Source organism: Anolis sagrei, chromosome 1 (genome assembly GCF_037176765.1).
Source record: "Anolis sagrei isolate rAnoSag1 chromosome 1, rAnoSag1.mat, whole genome shotgun sequence".
Classification (NCBI taxonomy): Eukaryota; Metazoa; Chordata; class Lepidosauria; order Squamata; family Dactyloidae; genus Anolis; species Anolis sagrei.
This window is the reverse complement of record NC_090021.1, coordinates 141,661,541-141,685,910: the sequence shown is the minus strand read 5'-3', so window position 1 is coordinate 141,685,910 and position 24,370 is coordinate 141,661,541. Positions and strand designations below refer to the sequence as shown.

General features: G+C 37.5%; 1 protein-coding gene across 4 annotated transcripts in view; it reads right to left on the bottom strand.

Annotated features, from left to right (window-relative positions):
• FBXW11 (F-box and WD repeat domain containing 11) overlaps positions 1-24,370 on the bottom strand; it is an 89,611-nt gene that overhangs the window by 20,254 nt on the left and 44,987 nt on the right. For all 4 annotated transcript variants that reach the window (XM_060786316.2, XM_060786333.2, XM_060786308.2 and 1 more), the window contains 4 exons: positions 11,909-11,971; positions 10,097-10,322; positions 1,538-1,724; positions 734-824 (listed from right to left, as the gene is read on the bottom strand). In XM_060786316.2, the coding sequence (XP_060642299.1) occupies positions 734-824; positions 1,538-1,724; positions 10,097-10,322; positions 11,909-11,971 (567 nt within the window). The remainder of the gene's footprint in view (positions 1-733; positions 825-1,537; positions 1,725-10,096; positions 10,323-11,908; positions 11,972-24,370) is intronic.

Genomic DNA, 24,370 nt, shown 5'->3' with positions numbered 1-24,370 from the left:
GCACAAACGAAGATATCCTATTAACTTATCTTACATCAGCAGCAAGAATTGTATTTGCTAAGAATTGGAAACTAAAGGAAACCCCGACAGAACAGGAATGGATAGAGAAAGTTTTAGAGATCAAAGAAATGGACATCCTAACCTATGCTCTGAAGGACTCATATGGCCGTCCCCTAAAAAGGACAGATTGGAATCTACTTAATAGATTCCTTGAAGAAGATAAGAAGTAAACGGGAAGATGAGAGAGCGAATAAACCTACGAGCACTTTAGAAATATAGGGAGTAGCCCTATCACAGTAAGACTCGAAGTGAACAGATCAACTCAAAAACGCGGTGCAACCGGATACGGAAGTCAACCCCCCCCCTTCCGCCTGTTTCCCCCCCCCTCCTCCCCCACCCTTCCCTCTTCCCCCCCCCCTTGTTTTTAAGACTTTTTGATACAAGAGAGCCTAACAAATATTGTAAAATTAAATAATACCCCCTGACCGTCCCTGCCTCTACTCCCTTTCCCCCTTTCTCCTCTCCATCCCCGATATACCATGTAATTTTCTTGAAAATGTACTGTAATAAAAATTTATATTAAAAAAAAAAAAAGAACAGACAGAACTCCCATTTATTCAAGTCAAGATCCTTATCACACGGGAAAACATTTTTTAAAAGCAAGCAAAGAAAGTTTCATGAAAATGCTATTCCAAATTCAATGCAACGTAAAACAAGGTTTTCCAAAACATACCTCTATATCTTGTATTATCTTTGGGTACAGTGACCTATAAAATGAATTAGGAGGTCCATCTGTGGGTCTGTTTTTAAACAGGTACTGGTCCCTATAATTAAAGAGAGAGGGGAGGAAGAGGTGAAATTTTGATTACAAAAAACAAACAAACAAACAATTTCAAAAACTCTAAACAGCTGCAGTAACTCATACACTTGCTGAATGGGACCATCAACTGCCACTTTGGCAGAAACGCATCAGGTATGGATGGATTATACCCAGCCAGCCACTTTCCCTAAGGCCACTTGCTTGTTCACAATATGTAAGGAAAGTCAGAGACTCCAGCTCTGACTAGGCCTCTGTGGTGAGTAAATGTGTGTCTGAAGACAAAACTACAGAAGAAAGGGGTGGAAAAGTTTGCTGGTCTCCCATTTTTGCTTTTCTTATATAACTGTACAGCTGTTATGATCTATCTCTTTCCACAGGCAAGGGCAAGGGAAAAATGAAGTGAAACAGTGCCTTGGATCCTGTGACTAATAAGGCCAATGCAAAAGCACAATGGGAACACAACAAATAAAAATTAGGAAGGTGGACATTTCTTCATTTCTAGCCTGGATGACCGATGGCCTATAGATTCTCTCTCATAACGTGCAAGTACAATCAAACCATGTAACTACAACGAGTTAAATAACATTTTCCATTTCACAGCCTTTTCTATGGAAATGTAAGTTGTCCATTACTGATCAGGCTGGAAGTTGCTAGTACATTTTAGAAATACTTCTCTTCTAAAGAAGAAAGAAAGTGCAATTTTGCACATATACCCACCAGCCTCTTCTTTCTGACAGTCCCTTCCAGAGTGGATCAGTTCGTACCATTCTCTCAATAAGCTTCTTCCACAGCATTCCTTCAGAAATAACTCGCTGCCATTCTTTACAAACCAGTTCTGCTGCACAGAGTGACCTGGCATCAAGGTAGGAGAGGATGTTTTCCGCTATGTGATCCAAGCCTTGTTCTATTGAAAGAGAGAAAGAGAAAGAACACAAAACTGTTAGTCTTTTCATAGCAAGCTACCCCCTGCTAAGGCATTGTTTACACTATAACACTGGATTGTCTGGCATGGTCTTACAAAAATGCTTTCAGACTGGTCTTGTACCATTGCGGAGAAGAGCCATGAAAATTGTACATAAAACTGACTTACAGAGCATTATGGTTCACTGTGGAGAATGGAATATATCTAAATGAAGAGTGAAAGAAGCATTCAGGCATCTGGAAGAAAAGTGCCTAGAGATCCAAATGATACTACCGGAATCAAGTCTGGGTCCAAATCCAAATCCAAATCCAACCACTTTACGTGTACGACCTGCCACATTCCTAGGACTGTACAGCTCTGATCAATCCTTGAAAATCTTTAAGATCCCACCTTTCAATCCTTACAAGTGTTGGTTAACTGGTCTCCAAATGTTTTTTTTTTAAAACTAAAAGGCACTTCCCTTCAATAAGGACATCTTCAATCCTGAACACAAGTACAAATAAAGCAACAAAACTACTAAATATAATCTATATTTGTATTGTACTTTTCCTACACATTTTACTGCCTGTCAAAATGTGTATCATATGATAATAAACTGTTTGAAAAAGATCAGGACGATTAAATGTAAAGCAATTTTAACGCACATTTCATTTCAGGAATTTAGTAGGTTATGAACTGAAAGCACATCTATGACTTTATTCTATTTTCAGGCTCAATTGTTGTTGATTTCATAAAACAGTTTTCTACAGTTTTCAAATTAATCAGATTGGAAAAATGAAATCCCTAAGTATAAACCTAAACTGCAAGTTTTTAAAAGTAAGCAGTCTTAAGGGTAGTTTCCAATTTTTTTCAACATGAAATCTTGGTACATATCATGCCTTAGGAAGAAGGAAAACCATGGACTGAATAAGGAGGGTTAGTTCCAACTATTTGATAAATAATTTAGTAATGTCCTTGATAAAATAGCCTGGAAATTGTTTTATTAACATTGACAAGTCCAGAATCCAGCATTCTCCTTTCTTCCTGATTACTATGAGAACTTCTAGTAAATCTTATTTTGGAACTATAAAGCTACATTAAAGGTGTCTTCAATCAAGTAGATGTTCCTCTCTCTCAACTTTTCAGGCACGTAAACAAATGTCTAGCTTAAAGTATCCTCTTTATGGTGTGCAATGTGCCCTTTCCAAAATATATTCATGTGGATATATGTGTTGCATATGTGGGCTGAAGTATGTGAAACAAGTATGCACAACAACAGAACAAGACAAAACAAAAACATTGAATTTGGTGAACTCTCTTCTTTTCACCTTCTCAGAAAGATAGGGGGTGGTAATTTAGGAAACGGATTCTCTACGTCTCTGCAAAGAGATTCAAAGAACTTCATACTTAAAAAAGAAAAGAAAAACCTTCTTTCCTGGCTACTGTTTGCATGGGAACTGATGCTGGCACTAACTCAAATAACTATGGCAGAATGAATACAGTAGCCAGGTACAGTCTTGAACCACATTATGCTCCCTTTTAAAAACCCCAACAAGTACAAGCTTAGCAACCAATGCTATGCATATTCTATGCCAGTCCAGGAAAAACCACCACATAATTTGGCACTATGCGTAGAAGTCAGTAGCCTGAGAATCTGTTTTCATGTTGAGAAAAGCTTCAACATAACATGGCTTAGGGAGAGCAGATAATGCTACATCTCAAGCTGGAGAAGATGTGAGGTTAGATTTCCAGTTGTCAGTAGATGGCTTTTAGCTCTAGGCTTGGGTTTTAGTCCTCGTGCTTCAAATAAGTACAGTCAAATTATCCAAAACATATGCATTTTGAGTGAGAACCATATTTGGCATTACTGGTTACAACTTTTGTTTCTTGAAGCCTTCCTAGCACCAGCTGCACATAGCTCAGGATCAAGCATGGTCCACAAAATGAAACTTTGAGTAGCACTGCATTACAATATAAACTGATAGCCTTTTCCATCAGGGAAGCTCTTCAGATACTGAGCATAAATCAGGGTTTATTCAGTGAGCAGGAAGACGCACACATAACACCTTAATAAAGGAGTAGCTCTTACAATCTCCTATTGCTATGCACTATCGTGTGAACTCTATAATAGGATTTTCCTGGCATGATCTCCTTATAGAAGGTTTGCCATTATTTGAGGCCAAGTGTTTATGACTGTCGCAATTGTTATGGCTGAATAGGGATTTGAACCCTCGTCTCCCAAAGTCCAAGACTAAAACTATTACACCATGGTAGTTTACAAAACACTGCCCATTTTTAATACACCTCTATGCTATATCTTCTGACCCTGTGGTGATTTATCAAAGCAATTTTGTAGAAGGAAACAGAAGCAGGGACTACATCATTACTGCTACCAGCAACAAGGCCTTATGTTTGACATCCTGTGCATTTTTTTCTTTTGGACAATATATAGCTGTACAGCACTTGAAATCAAAGGCTGCTCAACATTAATGGAAGAAAAGAAAGCAAACGTACCAACCGCAAAAGCTATTTGTCTTTTAGTGTGCCAGTGGCATGTAACCAGTACAAGTTTCCATGGTGACTTTATTAGATGGAAAGACGGAAGTGGCAATAAGCTTTTGAGAGATGACAGAAAAATTTTAGAAATGTTAACAGCCTGTGCATTTCAAAAACACTTTAATTTCCTTCAGACTTCACAAGCATCCTTTCTCTTGTGGTAAAGCAAAATTGGCACTGAACAGGTCAAAACAATTCTATAATCCAAAGTTAATGGATGAAACCAAGACTTTACAATGGAAGCTAGCAGCAGCTCACTTTCCAATACTAACATTAGCAATACAGACACTTGGTTGCTTATATAGGCTGAGATTGCTACCTATGAGTAATCAGACCCCAAATTAAAAACCCCAAATGCTATAGTTTCTACAGCAGTGCTACCTAAACACTAGTTTTTGCAGCTCAGTAGGCATGAAAATACACCAGAAACCTTTGGAAGAAAAACATTTCCAATGTTTCTCTCAAGAATTCTTCCTAGGTCTCCTGAATTTTGTTGGTTAAAAATTGGATCATAAAAATATTTTATTTTAGAATGCCAAATAAACATTTAAATACAACTCATTCATATATTACTACCTGGGTTATACTTCTTCAAAATGATTACTAATTAATATAGGAAAGGAATTTTCAAAATGTGGCAGAATATCATGTATTTGGCCCATCGGTGCAATCAGGCACTCTTTGAAACATAATTCAGCGAAACACTGAGTGAACATTTGTGTGACACAGGCTTTTGATTCTTCTTGCCTGCTTCAGAAGTTTCATATAGCAAGACTAGCACTGATTAAAATCATATGGGGGAATGTGCCTCCTTTTGTTGTTATTGCTGAATTAGTGTTTTCTGCACCTGTTTGATCCATTAGAAGGAGACTGAAGTTCAGAATGCAAAACTAATTATTTTATTGAGGTATATTGAAGTTTTATTCCATTTCCAAATTGAACCTTTGGTTACTTTTCACAACTGGCAAGTGTGTAATTGTCTGAATAAATTATGCTTTTAGATGTACTATTCTAAGCTGTATAGTTATTTTATGAGTAAGCCAAATTATGTTTAATAGGCTTTACACACTTAACTCTAAAGGCTGTCAAAATAATAATTTAACTCATTAATTGCTAATTTGGTTAACGTTTTTTCTAATACAGCTGAGATCTTTAGATGCTACATTTTAATAAATTTTGGGCTATTACACTCTGTTAGAGATTGCTCTCTGTCTGCCATATTTAGTAAAACAGGGAGGCCTTAGCAGAAGAGAATTAAGACAAAAGCAAATGAAATGTATGACTGTGCTAATTAGTTATGGAGTTTTTTTGCTGCTCACATGTTACCATAATAGAGTAGCAAGAGAATCACTCAAGGTCCTTCCAGACAGGCGATATATCCCAGGATCTGATCCCAGGTTTTCCGTTTATCCCGGAGTATCTAGCAGTGAGGACTAATGTAATCCAGTTTAAAGCAGAAAACCTGGGATCGGATCTTGGGATATAGGGCCCGCCTGGAAGGGCCCTCTGTCTGTCTGTCTCTCTCACACACACAAGCAGGAACTTCTGTAAAACAAGGCCCACAGGGTATCTTGCTCTGTAGATAACTAATGCTCAAGTACAAGAGTATGGCCTCTAGTTGGCAAGGATTGTAGCAACACAGCAGGGGAGTGTGATCCCAAAAGTATTGTACACCTACCTTCAATGGTCACTTTTAATGTCTGTGCAGTAGCAGCCTATGGCTGCTGGCCCTCTATGGCATCACTGACACTTTCCTCATTCAGCAGAATGACCCTCAACCTTCCATAATTTTGGCCTCAAAACCTATCCTCAATTTATACATGAGGTCAATTTATACATGATGTACAATATTCTAGGCATAACACAGAAAGTGGAAGGTTTTGGCCTATTTTTGCAGCTCCAGCAGCATCCCTATTCTCCTCCTAATACAGTTCTCCCTTCTCATGTTCCATGAAAAACTATTCCTCAATCAAACGTCCAAGAATTCAGCCCAGTCAACTGAAAGAGGATTTGAGGCCATTTCAACCCAACACCTGCAGGCCCAATTACGAGGCTCCGCTTTAGCAACCTTCAGTTAAGCATGTGACACACCGTTTTGCAGACTCTGAAGCACATGCCTTCATCACTACGTGCTAACCACAGAGTAACTTGACAAGAACAGACTATGCAGACTAAACATTCTACCACCTTTCTTTCTTCTTTCGAGAACTCATATCATAATTATCACTTTTTTCCATTAAAACGAAGCCAGAGACCACAAATATTTTCCATTTCATGTGCATGTGGACAGGTGCAAAATCTAGAATGGATGGTAACAAGTGGGAGCTACTTCTGCATTCTTTTAAAAGTTTATATGAGACTATCTTTTTCAGAACATTATATTTTTATGTAGTGGTAGCCAATTATGGAATTAATTCGGAACAGCTGACAGAGTAAAACTGCCAAGGCCATTTGTGTGTCATAATCAAGGCTATGCAAATGTATCAGGGTTTTTTTTTTTTCATAATGTTAAGATTTTTAAGACTCAACCAGAACATAAATCTTTCTATTCCAATTAGTTCTCACTTACAGTGCTAGTAATATAATACTGCCACGTTTCTTAAGACTGCAAAACTCACAAAACCTGACACAGAAGATGGAAACAGCTTTTCATATAAGGCAAAAACTGGTCTTACATACCAAGTCTCAGACATTCTGAAGAAATTATAGACCTTTAATTGGTTAATGAAGTTAAACCAAACAAAACCTTTATATGGCATAGTTTATTCAAAGCCTGATAAGATAATTCTCAAGTTTCTGAAACTTTGGTATTATACCCATTTCCCAGAACTAAAAACATGAATCATGAATGTTAAACTACAATTTTCCAAGTAATAATTTTAAATATTTTATTATCAACTCAAGATAAGATTTAACTGTGAGATCAAAATACACAGACACTGATAAACTGAGTCCAAAGAGCCACAAATGCTTTCACCTTGATGGTTTAAACCAGTGGGTCTCAACCTTTGGTCCTCTAGGTGTTTTGAACTTCAGCTCCCACAATTCCTAAGAGCTGATAAACTGGCTGGGATTTCTGGGAGTTGAAATCCAAAACACTTGGAGGACCATAGACTGAGACCTACAGTTTTAAACAATTTCACTGAAAAGGATTTGGAGAAGGATAGCATAAAATGCAACCTATGCCAGTTCAAGAAAGGAGTAAGGGTTGAAGATTACTGAATTGGTGAATCTCAAACATTAAATCCTTACATGGTAAGAATAGGGGGGTTCGGGTGGTAGAAGGAACATGGCACAAATGACCAGTGCATACACAGGAAGTTTCTATTCTGGGACTGGGATACTGGGTTGATGATATAACAAGTCATGTGACCAAGTGTATGGAAAATTCCAGCATATACCTCCCTTGCTGAAACAGCTTCATTGGCTGCCAGTTTATTTCAGGAGACAATTCAAAGTGCTGGATTTTACCTATAAAGTCTCATACGCCTTCGGTCCAGACAATCTGAAAGGCACATAAATATCTGAAAGATGTATGTGCTTAGCCAAGTCTTATGTTCTTCAGGGGAAGACTGTTGCAATATGCCATCATTGTCCCAGGCTCAGCAGATAATAACATGGGAGACAGCCTTCTTGGTGGTTGTTCCTAGGTTTTGGAACTCCTCCCAAGAGAGGTTCAACCTAGTCCCTCTCTATGGTCTTTTCATCAGGAGGCAAGACCATTTAGCTTAAAAACTACAATATTCAAAATGAAGAACTATTTTAACTAACACAAACTTAGCAGTATTTCAATGGGATGTGTGGGACTGCTTTTGGCTGATGAAATAATCAAGTTAATTGGGATTATTGCTGTGTGCCTTCAAGTTGTTTCAGGTTTGAAGCGGCCCTAAGTCTAAAGTTTAGGCTGGGGACCAGGTAAATGACAATGCAGGGATGTATCTGGCCCACGGGCTTTTGTTTAGGGACCCCTGTTGTAAATGATGACCTTAAAACCCTATTAAGAAGCTTTAACAGCGGGGAAGAAGCAAGGGAGGTGAAGTAGCAATGGAAGCTTTTAAAAAATGATTTAATAATGAGCAGTTGCATATTGAGAAAAATATTCAAGAGTTAAAAGACTTTGGTTTGGGGAGAATTTTACGCCAGTGAAAGCAGTGAGGAAAGCTCATTTCCACCAGACAGATGTGTAGGAGGGAGGCAAGGGAAGTTGATAGCAACGAGCATGTGTATGATGAAAAAATAAGCACAAAAAAGATAGGAGATAGACAAAATAATGGAGATTCAGAAGGAAAATGCAGAAGATAGATAACCATATGAGAAAGATACAAATAACATTATCTCCTCCAGAGCACCTCCTGATGCCACAATGTGTGAACAAAACTTTTCTGCTCTATCTCTCTTTAGCACATTTCTGGATGTCTGCAAGAGTACTGATGTTATTGAGGATGACAAGCAGATGTTTAGGGCAGACAAAGCAAAGCAACTCATTCAAGATCCCAGACAGAATTGCGGCAAATTCAATGAAAGTAAACCAACCAGAAAACACCCTTTTTTGGCATGCTGGTTGAGGTGAATTCTGATGAGTTTAACTGCTTGCCAAATTGAACAACTTTGTCCTTTTGCTGGGTTTTAGGTTCAAAATCTCCTTGCATACAGTATCAACCTGCCATTCTCAACCAGCCAACTCCATCCCCTTTTATTCTGCACCCAAGTCACATCAAAGAATTACATTTTTGTGAATGGGATTCTAATTTTCAATCATATTGAATCATTTTCTTTCTCCCATAGCCTAAAAGGCAGACATTCTTGCAGAAGTTCTCCATATTTAATAGCACATCTGTGAATCTTAGGAGAGACACCTTCTTCTTCATGTATAGTTTCTTATAAGAATTCTCAACTGAGATGTATTTGCAAAACTCAAACAAATGTCATTTTGTCTTCTTAGCTACATCTGTCTGGAGCTAATAACTGAGATGAGAAGTTTTCCCAAGCAATATTAACTATAATACCCTGAGCAACTAAGAGGAACCACAGGAAAACAAATAAGCAATATATTCAAGATACCAGAACTAGAGAACAGTAACTCCATGGATTTGTTGCACAGCATCTATTGAGACAGCCACAAAGGTCTCAATATCTACAAATAATGAATTGACATAGCTTTATTTCTACCTTTTAGTTTGGTGAATTATCAAAATCATTGTATAATGCATTTGGCACCTATCCTAGCAAATTCTAAATCTAAACATGACTTTATTTTCAAATGATTGTTCAGGATCAGAGAATGGGGAATCTATAACAATGGTGTTTAGTTCAATAACTGTATATACATGGAATGTATACAATTATTGAGATCACAAAATACTAAAAAAAGGGGGGGCTAATGAGGCTAGTCTTAAAACCATGGACTGAGAATTAATACTAAAATATCAAATAAGCTGAAAGAGCACCTACACTTCTGAATCAGCTTGTAACAACATGTAGAAAATGCAGTAATAAGTAAAATGCAGTACTAGCCAAATCTTGTATGTAGTGTTTAAGATGCAAAGAATATTAATAGAACAATATGCACTTCAAATACAATCCCATTTTAAAATCAAACCCAAATCCATTCCACACCACCCCCTCCATATGTTTCACAGACTATATATAAATGGAACAATACTGGCATCCAGTGGCCACTGAAATTATTCAGACAAAACTGGGGAAAGTATACTGAACTATACAAGATATTGACTCTATTAATAAATAATGACACATGGTCACAGCAAAGTACAAGATCCAGAATTATACTGCTTTTTTATTGCTATGATGGAACTTACCTGGTAATGCAGTGATGAAATCCCTTTGCAACATGGGCTTTAAGTAAGAATTAATATGTCCATGCTGATAGTGACACATTCGTGAAATAAGGTGTTCCACAAATTCGACCTGATCCGATTCAGACCACTGGTCAAAGTATTTAATGCACAAATCCTTTTCCTTTTCGTAGTTTCCTTCAGATGGTCGTTTCCTTGAGACTATCACAGATGAAGTTCCATTGCTTATCTGGTTTTTTTTAAAAAAGAAGACAAAACACAGAATTAAGTATCAGCATTTCAATTTTAACTATTAAAGTATTAGGGAAATGTCCAATGAGTTTAGACTGGGTATTAAATTTTTCCATGTGACAACATTATCCCGAAGAGTTTGATACTCTTTTAAGATGCTATTAAATAAGTGATAAATAAGAGAAGTTTCTTTTCCAGCAATAATTTGTACATTATTTGGTATAATCTTTCAGCATTTTATTTCTATTTGGATGCATTTTATTTCTATTTAGCTTTAAATTGCTGTCACTTGACTTAAGGTATTCCCTCATAATACAACACATTCAGGAATGGCAAGAGAGCTAGTTAGGCTTATTTCCACAACTATTAACCTTTTAGGACTGGAAGTTATATGTGAATTATATTCCTAATCTCTGATGAGAATTTCCATCATTGCACTCACAGCACCATCTAGTGCCTGTTGAGAAATGCAAGCACAGCTGCAAAAAGGCCTAAAAGACACTTTGATTGGCAAGAAAGCCTGAATATGTGACTGAGGGAATCCATCTATAAAGACCCAGTCCCATCTATAAAGACCCAGACAGTGCAATTAATTGTTAAAAATCTACTGAATAATTTATATATGCTGGATGTCGACATACTAAAATGTAACGGCTATTGGGCTATATATTAATGTATCACTTGGACACTATTCAGCTTCAACCATTGACTGAGAAATGTCAAGTGGCATCAATTCATTTTCTAGAGGTGACATGATAGCTATTGTTTAACTATTTGAAAGGATGCCACATTGAGTAGGGGGCAAAATTGTTATGGGCCCAGAACTCAGCTTAAGTGGCTGAGGGAAGAAAGGAAGGGACCTGAGACTGTTAGGAATGGTGGGAGTTGAAGTCCAAAACACTTGGAGGGAATGGCTCTAGAAACCAGGACATGAAGAAATGAATTCATATTACAAGAAAAAAGGTTCCATCTAAACATTAGGAAGAATTTCCTAATGGTAAGAGCTGTTTAGCAGAGGAATATGCTGCCTCAGAGTGCGATGGAGTCTCCTTCTCTGGATGGTCATCTGTTGAAGATGATTTGGTTCTGTGTTCCTGCATGGCAGTGAGTTGGACAGGATGGCCTCTTCCAACTCTATAACTTTACAGAAGTTGGATGCAGCTGACCAAAGTGTTATTTGAAATTTGAGAACAAGAAACAACAACGATGTGAACACTACAATACCAGTATTACATGCAAGATAAAAGTGGGTTCTTTTTTCATGAACACAATCAATTCCATAATCTCCCAACTGACTGCCATGAACTCAAAAAGGATGAACTGTGTCTATGCAAAGTTCAATACACTGCTCAATAAAAGAGAATTCGAAAAATTTTAAGCATGTTGTTTGGAAGTTCTTATTTCTGTCAAATTTCCAAAGATACAAATAGTATCCGAATCCATAAAATGTGAGTGAATGCCAACACCAATCTTTAAAAGTGGTTTTTAAAGAGGAGAATGAAGGACATACTAAATTGAATGCATTTTAAAATAAAATAAAATAAATCTGCTTACTGGAAATTTTGGGAAGACAACGGAACCTACCTGCCATAGTGTGCTCTTCTTTGGAGACTCATCTTCATTCTGATCCTCCATTACTGAAGTGTTCTAGAAAAAGAGTAGAAAATGAAGCCTTATTTGCCTCTGTATGCATTTCAACATTTTACTCCAATTAAGGAAACAAAAACACAATCTTCATGCAATAAAATATATGCAATAGCTGAGTTGTTGTTTGCTGATACATTTTAGATTCATCACAAATAGATATTATTTAAACCCAACAGAAAATTTAAACCCAACAGAATATTTTCTGGCTATTCGTTAATTAGCATTTTAGTACAGACTTCTTTAGATTGCGTTTCATTCAGCTGGATAACTAAAATTGTATGCAAAGAAAGATATTTTAAGAAACCAAAAAAAAAGTAATTAGCTCTAACTTAAAGTCACCAGTTTAAGATCTACATCTATATTAATACTTCAACTCATTAATAATGATAAATAACAAAAACTAGCTGCTTGTTTGACAGAGCAAGAAATTAGTTTAACACACCAGGAGACATCGTCACAAAGCCACATACATCTCTTTGCTCCTCTTTCTCTGACACTACATTGCCACAAGACTCCCACTCCCCAGCGAAAGAACTATATATTATAGGAGCAATGTTCAACAAGGTAGCAGCATAAATGAAGGGTCAAATTACTGTACACATGTTTAGTCATGAATGAAGAGCAGATAAGCTTCAAGAAACTGCGACTGTGAAACACAAGGAATTCTGGGCGTCAGTCTGAACTGCAGTATATGCTGACATATCAAGAGGAGATGGAAGACAACAGGATCAAAAGCTACTACTGCTGCACCAAGGTTGCGGTTTTTTTTTCCCATGAGCAACTTGTGGTTTGATTTGTATAACACAAAACCTATAAGTAACAGGAAAAGGCTGCCAAAGAGCACTATCATCTACCCAATTTGTCCCCATTCTTCCCATCTCGTCTCTCCATCTCATATGTAATAACTATCTAGAAAGTGGTGGTAGATAGGTTACCATCTATAGCTGTTAAACATAAAGGGGATTCTTGACTTTTTGTATCTTGTCCTAAACAGTGTCTGTCCTAAAAACCCAATTCCTCCAATCCTAATGCATTCAAACCAGTTTGACACTTATTCATTTGACTATAGAGAACCTTGAGTTCTTGTGTCATTTTCTAACAAACAACAATACATTCACTCTGGTATCTAATGTCCTCTGTTGAGAACATGAAAACCACCAATCTCTACTATCCCCCAAGGAAGAGATGGGGAAAATGTGGGTCCATGGGTTGTATGTATCGCCCTGGGCTAGCTTTGTAGCCCGCACATCCAATGCTACTGAGGAGTGTTTGGAACGCATTGATCTACTCCCCCCTTGGGATCCTTTACCTTCTCACAAAGCGTTTTGTCTCAAAATATCTTCTGAAACCAAAACATGATCCTTGTCCCATAAAAAAAGATTATTACTAATTTTGCAGGAGCAAGTTTGGCTCTCTAAGGTGTCTTGGCGGGCTTATATACCACATGCATCTTCCATAGTTGCTCACCCCTGCAAAATAAAACCCCATATGTCTTCACGGTGGCTTATACTATAAACATGGGGGGACATGAGGGAAACCTCCCCGCAGGATTGCAAGATATCCGGGCGTCCCCTGGGCAACGTTTTTGTAGACAGCTGATTCTCTCACTCCAGAAGTGACCAGTGTGGACACATATTACCACACTAAAACAGTGGATGTGGCTCTTAATGAGACATGCCGTATTATCACGAGGTGTCTGCGCCCTAAACCACTGGAGAAATTACACTGTTCAGCCGGTATTGCACCACCTGACATCCGCCGGGAAGTAGCAACCAATAGTCAAAGGACCAAGGCAGTGACATCTCCGGCCCAGCCCCTGTTTGGATATCAGCCACAATGCCAATGACTTAAATCAAGAAATAGTTTTCTAAGATCTACAGAGACACTCACTGGAACACCTCAGCAAGTGAAAGTCCAAAAGTGGCAGGTTCAAACCCAGAACCTCAATCAATGGCTGATACCAAATGAGAGGTTCCCTCCTGGACACACAGAAAACTGGGTGACTTGGAAGGTGCTGAACAGACAGTGCTCTGGTAGCATGAAACACAGAGCCAACCTTAAGAAATTGGGCTACAAAGTAGAATGCATGACATGTGAGTGTGGAGAAGAGGAAACCACAGACCACTTACTACAATGCAACCGGAGCCCTGCCACATGCACAATGGAGGACCTTCTTATAGCAACACCAGAGGCACTTCAAGTGGTCAGCTACTGGTCAAAGGACATTTAATAGAATGCCAAGTTTGCAAACGTTGTGTGTGTGTGTGTGTGCATGCACTTTTAAATACAACACAACTGTTTGGTTTGCTCTGACACAATAAATAAATACCATTAACATCTCTGTTTATAATGCCTGCTCTTCATTCTTCAAATATTCATTCTTTTTTCCTCATCAGCAAATGAATTATCATCATTCTTCATATTCCATGTTAAAAGGAAGAGTCGATTTGATTTAAATCATGATTTAAATTACTTTTATGAACAACTCAAGTTTAATGATTTAACTTTTTGCCTTCCATACTTGTGCATCCTTGCCCTAGAAAATGACATCAGCCTTCAACCTGGCTTATACCACTAAGATCTTCATGGCAGTCTTCCTTCTTCACATATGAATTCTCCACTTCAGCATATAAATGATCCTAATTCCTCATTCTCCATATTAATGGCTGAGTCAACATGATTTAATCACTTCTCTGAAGGATTCATTTTCATGATTTAAATAACAGTTTGTATCAATAGCGAGACTCTACATAATCATTTTAGTAGAAGTAAATTAAATGATTCAGACTATTCAAAATGTAGGTTTCATTAGAATCATTGAGCAATGTAAATTTTATTTGAAAGCACATACACATTAAGTAATTATTCAAATAGCTTTTAGAGTAATTTTGATTAATTAAAAATGTGATCCCTTTCATTTCATCCCAATTCCACCTTCTTGTTCAAATTTACACTGATCTCCACAGATTATTTATTCATTAACTTTCAGCCTTGCTACACGTAGAGTGGGGCTAGCCTAAAAAGAGAGCTTGTACTTCATGTTTGTCACTCCATAGAATGATTACACAGCATAATGAGTATTTCAAATTCTAATCCCCCCGCAATCATTTTAAGAAAATCATTGTATTTTGATTAGGATTTTGAAAAAATCTAGTGTGGATTTTGAAAAATCTGGATTTTCCATTTTTTAAAAACCCATCCTGGTTAAAGGAGAAACCTATACTGCCAAAGACGCAGCTGGGTTAGTCTCCTGCAGTATAAAAAGGAGGAACAGAGAAAAGGGAAGAGAAAAAGCAATATAAAACAAAACCTTTAGTTTTTATTTTAGCATGAGCTTTCATGAATTTAATCCCATTTTCAGGTGTTTGTTTTCAATTCCAAGAACCAGGTTTCAGTAGAAGAGATGAAATAATGAAAACTAATATCCAGAACTCACAGTTGGGCTACTGATGTATCTGATTTGAGATAAATGGGTTTTGGAAGCTAGAAAGTTTATCCCTTCCCTAAGGAACCAAGCAGACCTCCCATCCCAACTAAGGGCTTCCAATAAAGACAAGTGGAGTGGAAAATGTACATATCCTAGGGTTGTGAGTGAGTGGGCACGAAGAGAACTACAGAGCAGAGACTTTTATCACCAAATAATAAAAGAGGAAATGTATGGATTGAAAATAAAGAATTTGAGGTGGGACCAGGGTAAGTAATAAATCTGAAGGGCAACTGATTTCGGGGATAAATCTTGCCAATGTATAGTCTGAAAAGGTTGACTGGTGTTTTTAACAGCAGCATCATACTGATGAGAGTAGCAATAATTGATATAGCTCTGTTTGTCAGCAGAATTACTAAAGAAACAACAGTCTATGTTGCCAGCAATTTCACATAAGATATAGTTTTTCAGTTCCACAAATCTTATGTCAATTGAAAAAAAAAACGGAACCCCAACATATTTTTAACTCCTCTCTTAATTTTAACAAAAATGAAATTAGAAATATCAAGAATATTAAAAAAAAATTGTGACAGGAATACAAAATGCTAAGAAATGCTCTGAAGCCCCTCCTTTTTCTCATGTCAAGAGAGACTTCAGAAACTGCAACTTGTATCTGGTGTGAGAAATTTGGTGGTCTGCAAGGACCTTGCCCAGGGGACGCCTGGATGTTTTACCATCCTGTGGGAGGTTTCTCTCATGTCCCCGCATAAGAAGCTGGAGCTCACAGATGGCAGCTCACCCTGCCGAGCTTTCAGTTAGCAGTCCTGCTCGCACAAGGGTTTAACCCATTGCACCACCGGGGGCTCCTGAAGCCCCTTCTAAAAGCAGCAACTCCCCTGAACTTCACCCCTTCTCCCCAAAAAACAGAGTGGAGAAAGGCATGTTTCCTTCTGGCATGTGGGGGATTAGTTATGGGGAAGAGCATAAATGTTCTGCAAGTTTCCATGGCTACCAGTCACAAAGCTAGATGGCCAAATACAATAACACAGGTATAAGGCCTCTAATGGTATTTACTTCCAACCTCTAAGCCCCTTTCCCTGAAGTACATCAAGAAAGCTTTCAGATTTCCAAATAGCTAAAGCAAGTATGGGAGGGAGATAGAGGGCGGAATAATAATAATAATAATAATAATAATAATAATAATAATAATAGAACAAATGTGTTTATACTCACACATATACAAAACATACATATACAATAGACCAAAGGAGGCAAACAAAGCAGAATTGGTGTGTGTGTGGGGGGGGGGGGGGGGGAGATGGCTGGAACTCAAGTGGGCTGAGAAAGGCATGCAACAGTTTGTTGTTGGGCTCCACTTGCTGTTTAGAAAGATCTCTTAAAATGCACATTAAATAAGTCCTTTGATTGATAATGTTGCTGTTTCAATTGCCACTGCAGATGACTGCAACTGAAGCATTCCTTATAAATAGTTCCTATGAAGCTTCCTGCAAAAGCAGAGGAATAGTGAGATTTTGATGACACAAGACATCTAAAAAGATGCTCATTTGTAAATTGCAACACTTAAATTGTTTTTGGTACGAGGAAAACTGTGTTAAGTGACTGTTTCACAGTGCATAGAATGTGAACATAAGGACCATTACAGTTGCTCCTTCCATACAGTCTCTCAATATCCTAGGCCATCAAGGAAACCTTCCTTAGGATTTTCTTTTCAATTACCTCCCCCACCAACTGAATTTTTGCCCGAGTGGAGCTGGCATTACAGTATGCCCCCCAGTAAGCATCCAAATTTTGGACCCATACCAGTGGAAATTACAGACCTTTATTATTTATTTATTTGTTAATTATATTTGTATACCACCATTCTCAGCCCTTAGGCGACCCAAAGCAGTTTACAATGGCAATGATTCAATGCCCCAAAACACCATAAAACGTTTAAAAACATTAACACATACCATAACAAGAATACTAAAAACATACATCATTTGCATCTCCTAATAAAAACATTGTCCCATCTCATCGTTCAGTCGCTCCAATTCCTGTCTTTTACCTTGCTTTTTCAAACGCTTGCTCAAACAACCAAGTCTTGACTCTCTTCCAAAATGTTAAGAGGGAGGAGGCCTATCTAATGTCCCCAGGAAGGGCGTTCCATAGCTGAGGGGCCACCACTGAGAAGGCCCTGTCCCTCATCCCCACCAAATGTGTTTGTGAAGCAGACCTCTGCATCAAACAAAATAAAATCTGTCTAGGTGAGCAGAACCGAAGAGCATACGTGTTCTAGCTATGTTTCTCAGCTAAGAAACGGAAGACCAAGAATCATTCCACTGGCCTCAAACACTTTTCATTCATTTCTCAACTCATGCTACAAGAACAAACCTTCCTTGCAGGTTCCATACATTCAGGTAAAGCAGTTGGGAAAGTAATGAGATTTAACAGGTTCCTGGAACATCTTAACAGCATCCACCCAAACATCCAATTCACCATGGAAAAAGAAAAAGAAGGAAGACTGCCTTTTCTAGATGTCCCAGTCATCCACAAACCAGATCAACAATTGGGTCACACCGTTTACAGAAAACCCACACACACGGAAAGATATCTACATAAAAACCCCAACCATCACCCAAGTCAAAAAAGAAGCAACATTAAAGCCTTGGCAGACCGTACAAAAAGAATCTGCGAACCCCACTTTCTCCAAGGTGAACTGAACCACCTAAACTGGGCTCTACAGGCCAATGGATACTCCACCTCAGACATCAGAAGAGCTGCAAGACCAAGAACAAACCACGAGAGTAAAGATGAAGATCCACCCAGAGGAAAAGTGTTCTTGCCATACATCAAGGGAACCACTGACCGCATAGGGAAGCTGATGAGGAAACACAACATACAAACCACTTACAGACCCACCAAGAAAATCCAACAAATGCTACGTTCAGCAAAGGACATGCTAATCAATGCTAATCAAGGTGATCAGCTGAAACATTTACACCTAGCCCCAGCAGACAAAAGTCCTTTGTCCCACCCTGGTCATTCCGCAGATATATAAACCCATTTTTCCTACTTCCAACAGACCTCACTACCTCTGAGGATGCTTGTCATAGATGCAGGCGAAACATCAGGAGAAAAATTGCCTCCAGAAAATGGCCATATAGACCGGAAAAACCTACAACAACCTAATGAGATTTATTCAGTAGACAATGCTGAGCAGAGTGGTATATAGAAAGCACAAGATTTGGTTCAGAGACCATTGCGAGAAAGAGCAGTACAAGAAGACAAAAGAGCTCAATGAAAAACCTCAGTGGGGCAGGGTCACAATTCCTTTACTGTTGTAGAAGTACTATGCTGGAGCAGCAGGAAGTTTGTAAGTTTAGAGTTGAACTACTGCATGAATAAAACCATTTCCTTACAAGAGCTAGAGCTGTCAACAAGAAACCATCCCTCTGTCCTTGATGTTCGCATTATATGGAAAAACATGTTTTGGGACAAAAGGAAACATCACCAATTCCCCAAGATCAAGAGCAGCTGCTTAAAACCACTCAATTGTTGTTTTGGGCTATTATGAAAGGCAAAATCTTCATAAACAGTACAGTAATTTCAATTATTGAATCCTCTAAAACACTGTTTTCTAATGTCTCTTATGTAGGAGGACCAGCAATCATTTTTTCTCAATGTGTCAAGGAGGGGGAACCTTATTTGAGCCCACTGGTAAGAACTAATACTTTCTTTTCTGAAACTCAGCAGGGTCTTGCTGCCAGTGGCTCAGTGACCAGGACTGGATCATGAATCTCCAGTTTGAGCAACAGTGCTCTAAAATACTGAGTCTCATTCAATTGCTCAGCATTTTGACCAATAGAAATTAGCGCCAAGAGCCAAAGAATGGCAGCAACCATGATTCCACTGAGACATACTCAACATAATCAAACTGAGAACCAAACCATCCCAGTCCCGTCCCCAAAATCTAGTATATCATTGAACATCCTAAAATCTAGGTACTAAATAAAACAATAATCAATAAATTCCACTTAGAAAATAGCTGTGTAGTTGACTGCTTTATGCCACAACTGATAAGATTCTGTTAGTAACAGAAGAAAGGTTTTGTGTAAGGTGAACAAACCCATAGGTGTCCAATGAAGAAGCTCTCTGCCAACTTTGGTTCTCTAGTCAACAACCTTGCTTTCTTAAAAACCTGAAATTTTCAAGATTTTTACAACATGTTATGGTTCCAGGTTAGAGATATTGAAAAAAGGTACCAAAAAGTCACTCATTCCAGGTGAGAAAAAATGAATGTCCTGATTAGTCCATGTTGGGAGAAATTAAAGCAACTATACGTTTTTACAGCACTCTCAGTCTGAATATTTAGAGATACAATAAAGTTAATTCAAGCTCAAAAATAAAACTGCTTGATGTAAAGGTTTGTGCTCCAAGATATTCATCAGTATTCTAGCTTGCTTTACTCATTTTTATTGAATTATCAAAAAGATACAACTTAAATCCCCCCAATTAAAAATAAAAAGTAAAAAACATAGACACTAAAATAAAATAACCAAAACAATATTCAAATAATTCCTTTGTTCTCCCTCCTCGTGGCTTTCCCCACACCCCTTTAAAAACCTGAAATAAAATTAAAAAAAATTAAAAAACATAAATGACATTAAAGACACAATTGACTTCTCTCCTCTCCACTCAAGCCAAGACATCTATCAGAAAAGCATAATGCACTTCTATGTATTCTGCTAAACACAAACAAATATATTTAAGATTGATACCTACCCACAAATAATGTTATTTGGTATTCTGTTTTTATTTGCAGCCATTATTGCCTAAATTGATAATGTTTTTAAGGGACTGAAAAAGGTTCAGTTACCATGAAAGTGATTGTTTTGGAATTTTCAGTAGTTCTGGTTGAATACAGAATCAGTTGTATTGGATTCTGTAATCCATCAGAATTACTGGAAATTCCAAGCACCCTTCTTCCAGAAGAAAATGTGATTACTCTTGGGACGGAAACTGCTCAGATGTAAGAATTTTAACACAATATGGAAAATAAATACTTCTGTGCCATCTAGGTATTATGTTTTAAGTAAAAAGAGATAACCATTTCAAGATGTAGATGTATATGAAGCTCTTTCTTAGCACACTTGACAGAGTAAATACTGTATATAATCGAGTTTAAGCCTAGATTTTTAGCCCCTTTTTAGGCTGAACCCCCCCCCCCCCCGGCTTATACTCAAATCAAGGTTATTTATTATTTAATTCTTTTATTTTTTATTTTTATTACATTTATTATTTTAATTTACTCATTATTATTACATTTATATTATTTTACTCTATTATTATATTTATTATTTTTCTATTATTGTTGTTTTTACATTTATTATTTTATACTATGTATTATTGTTTTATAACATATATTTTAATCTATTATTACATTTGTTATTTTACTCTATTATTATTGGAAGGATACATAAGCATATTTACATTGAAGAAGGTAAGAATAATGATTTAATCAGAGTTGGACAGTCTTATCTTAAATACCTAAATATTCAAAAACATTTAACCTACTGATGCCTCAGTTAAAGTAACTTTATTGGTATCTATTTTTATTTTGAAATTTACCGGTAGCTGTTGCATTTCCCACCTTCGGTTTATACTCAAGTCAATACGTTTTACCACAAAAAACTGGTAAAACCGAGGGTGGGAAACGCAACAGCTATTGGTAAATTTCAAAATATAAATAGATACCAATAAAATTAGTTAGGTGCCTCAGCTTATATTCGGGTCAGCTTATATTCAAGTATATATGGTAAATCTTGTATTATTTATGAACACTTATGGATGGATATTAGAGGATGTGGAAAGTTCTATATCACAAACAAGTTAACAGCATGACTATTCATCTGCCAGTAAATACCCCTTCCCATCCTGCAAAAAACCCTGCTGAGCAACACCCCCCATCCCCGAAGCCTCACAAAACAGCCATTTACAATACGATATTTCAGCCAAATGGAATGTTATGCATCAGTTCATCAGTAAAACTCTTTAGACAGGTCAAAACATAGTTTAGGCACAACAATACCTAAAACTGGGAAGGATCCAGCAGCTAGTAAGTGGAATTCCACTTATAAATTGGAACTCACCCCATTGCCCTCCCTGAATCTGTTATGAAGCATCATCCAATTCTTCATGGCACATTGAGGGGCAGAGAGAAATTAATGCTGCCAGTAGAGAGGCATGTTTTAATATCACCTTTTTCAATTAAGTATAAAGGCTTGCACATACATACACAGAAAGTTAGGGTTTTCTGTTAAATTTCTTAGTTTGGTTAAGAACCATGGATGAATGTGTTCAATCATCCAGGAACTATAAATCCCCATAGAGAAATTGAAGGGAACTGAGAGCAGAGAATTCCCAACTCTTCTTTGTTTAGAGTATGTAAATTGCAGTAGGGTTTTCTCTCTGAGGGGCATCTGTAATCCCTTCAAAACACACACACACAAACACAGAACAGTGAAGAAATCTAAGTGATTAAGGCAGGGCTGTTGTGGTTGAAAACATCCAGCATTTTTTGTTAAATAAAAACAGGAGGCTTTAAAACTCTGAGCTGTGCAACTATAAACAAACCCTTATTAGCAAAATGTCATGCAAACAACAATTCTCTTGTAGTGTTATAGCAAAGCTTTAGTAATGCATGATTGATGTGCAAAGAAGAAAAAAAGTATTTGCAAAATCAGGGGAACTATAGTTTTAATCCTGAGTTCTCACTAGAAAGGCAAGTGGCACAGAGATATTGTTCCCTTGAAGCTCCTTTCATTGCATCCAGAGGGTTAGAGAATTTAGAATAATGACCCTTAAGAAACTGTACATAGTGAAGGGAAATTGGTATATCTTTCCCACATAAACATTTCATAGGGAAACATTTTACCCTTAGAGTATTTATTTATTTATCGTATCAGAAGTGAACTGAGGGTACAGTTGTAATGTGTTTAAAAAACACAAAGTTTTAAAAAGTTGGCATTATGCTAAATGTCCTTTGACCAGAAGCTGGCCACTTGGAGTGCCTCTGGTGTTGGTATAAGAAGGCCCTCCATTGTGCATGTGGCAGGGCTCAGACTGTATTGTAATAGGTGGCCTGTGGTTTGCTTTTCTCCACACTTGCATGCCGTGGACTCCACTTTGTGGTCCCATTTCTTAAGGTTGGCTCTGCATCTCATGGTGCCAGAGCGCAGCCTGCTCAGCACCTTCCAAGTCACCCAGTCTTCTGTGTGCCCTCTCGGGGGGGGGGGGGGGTCTCTCATTTGATATCAGCCAAGGCTTGAGATTCTGGGGACTCTTGCTTGCTGAGATGTTCCTGCGAGTATCTCTGTAGGTCTTAGAAAACTATTTCTTGATTTATGGCGTATGATATAGGGAAATAACTGTCAAGTGCTTAAATAAAATATTTGGGGTTTTCTTTTCCAAAATAAATCTGGGAAATATTCCTAAAACCAGTTTCAAATAGTATCATAAATATCTAACTCTTAGACCTTAATCTATATATTTCATTTATTTTCAGTCTTAATGCCCAATATTTTAAAAAACCCTTCAAAGTAACTTAGTTTTTTAAAAAACAACAACACAGAATAAAAAGGTTTATAGTAACTCTTTAATAAGATGCCTTAACACAGAGCTTTCCAAATGCTATGCTGATGACACATCTTTTAGATATGTGACACAGTAATTCAGTTTTACGAGCAAATCCGAGATTGAACCAACCCCTTATAAGAGATATGGACAAATACATAAAGTGTAATAATAAAATGTATGGACACGCAACATGCCTCATGAGAACCTTTCATTTATATTTTAAAAAATATATTATTTGTATGGTAACATTTTTGAGTCTCAATATGTTACTAAGAGTAATATCAATGTTACTAATACAAATTGACGCCTTTATTGAGAAAAATGCATGGAAGTTGGTATTGCTTATATCACATAGATTCAAGAAGTTTCTCCTTATGTTTGCGTGACACACCTACACACTGCAGCCGACATGCTAACATAATGTGATACAGTTTGGAAAGCTCTACCTTAACACGTGTAATACACACATCATATAATTAAATACTTATAAAAACCTACAATTTTAGCAATTAACAATTCCAACTCCAGAATGTCCTGGAGACTGTCATATTTTGTATCGGGGTGGAAGTCCTCTGACTCTTCAGATAGTAAACTGCAACTCCCAGCAGTCCTAACGAGGAATGCTTGGACTTGCATGGATTCCCACTGTCCCTTTACATGATTAGAATGACACACTATTTGAATAATTAAAATACAGGTAGTCCCCAAGTTACGAACAAGATGGGTTCTGTAGGTTTATTCTTAGGTTGAATTATTTGTAAGTCAGAACAGGTACATGTGTGTATGTGTGTTCGCACGATAGCACAGGGAAGGGTTAACATTCCTGTTTTGCTGTCTGTGCCCCTGCTCAGAAGATTTCACCTCACTTTCTTTCCCTGTGATCATTGGATTTCTGTCCCTGTGATCATTGGCTGGTTGTGGAAACAACAATTGGTGATAAAGCTTTAGTGGAAACACCTTTACCCCGTGAAAAATCTTTCAGGAGTAAATTTTCCTTCTGAGGGGTAGATTTCTCTCACTACCTGCTGTCTCACCCCTGTTCTTAACTAGGAGTAGTTTCTAAGTCAGATGTTTGTAACTTGGGGACTGCGTATACACTGATTTACTGCTAACTCTTAATATTCTTCTGTGTCTGTAAGTATTTATCAGTTCTTAGGGTTTTTTTAATCTCTAGAAATGTGAGCTACTCGTTGTTTCTTCAGAAATATACTGTTTACACACTGGATTGGACCCAGATAAATGTGCGCATAGCGGATGCAGAGAAGACAATGGCCCAATCCAGTAAGGTCCCTCCAAGGATTAAATAATTTTTTCTGAATACTATGGACTGGGCCAGA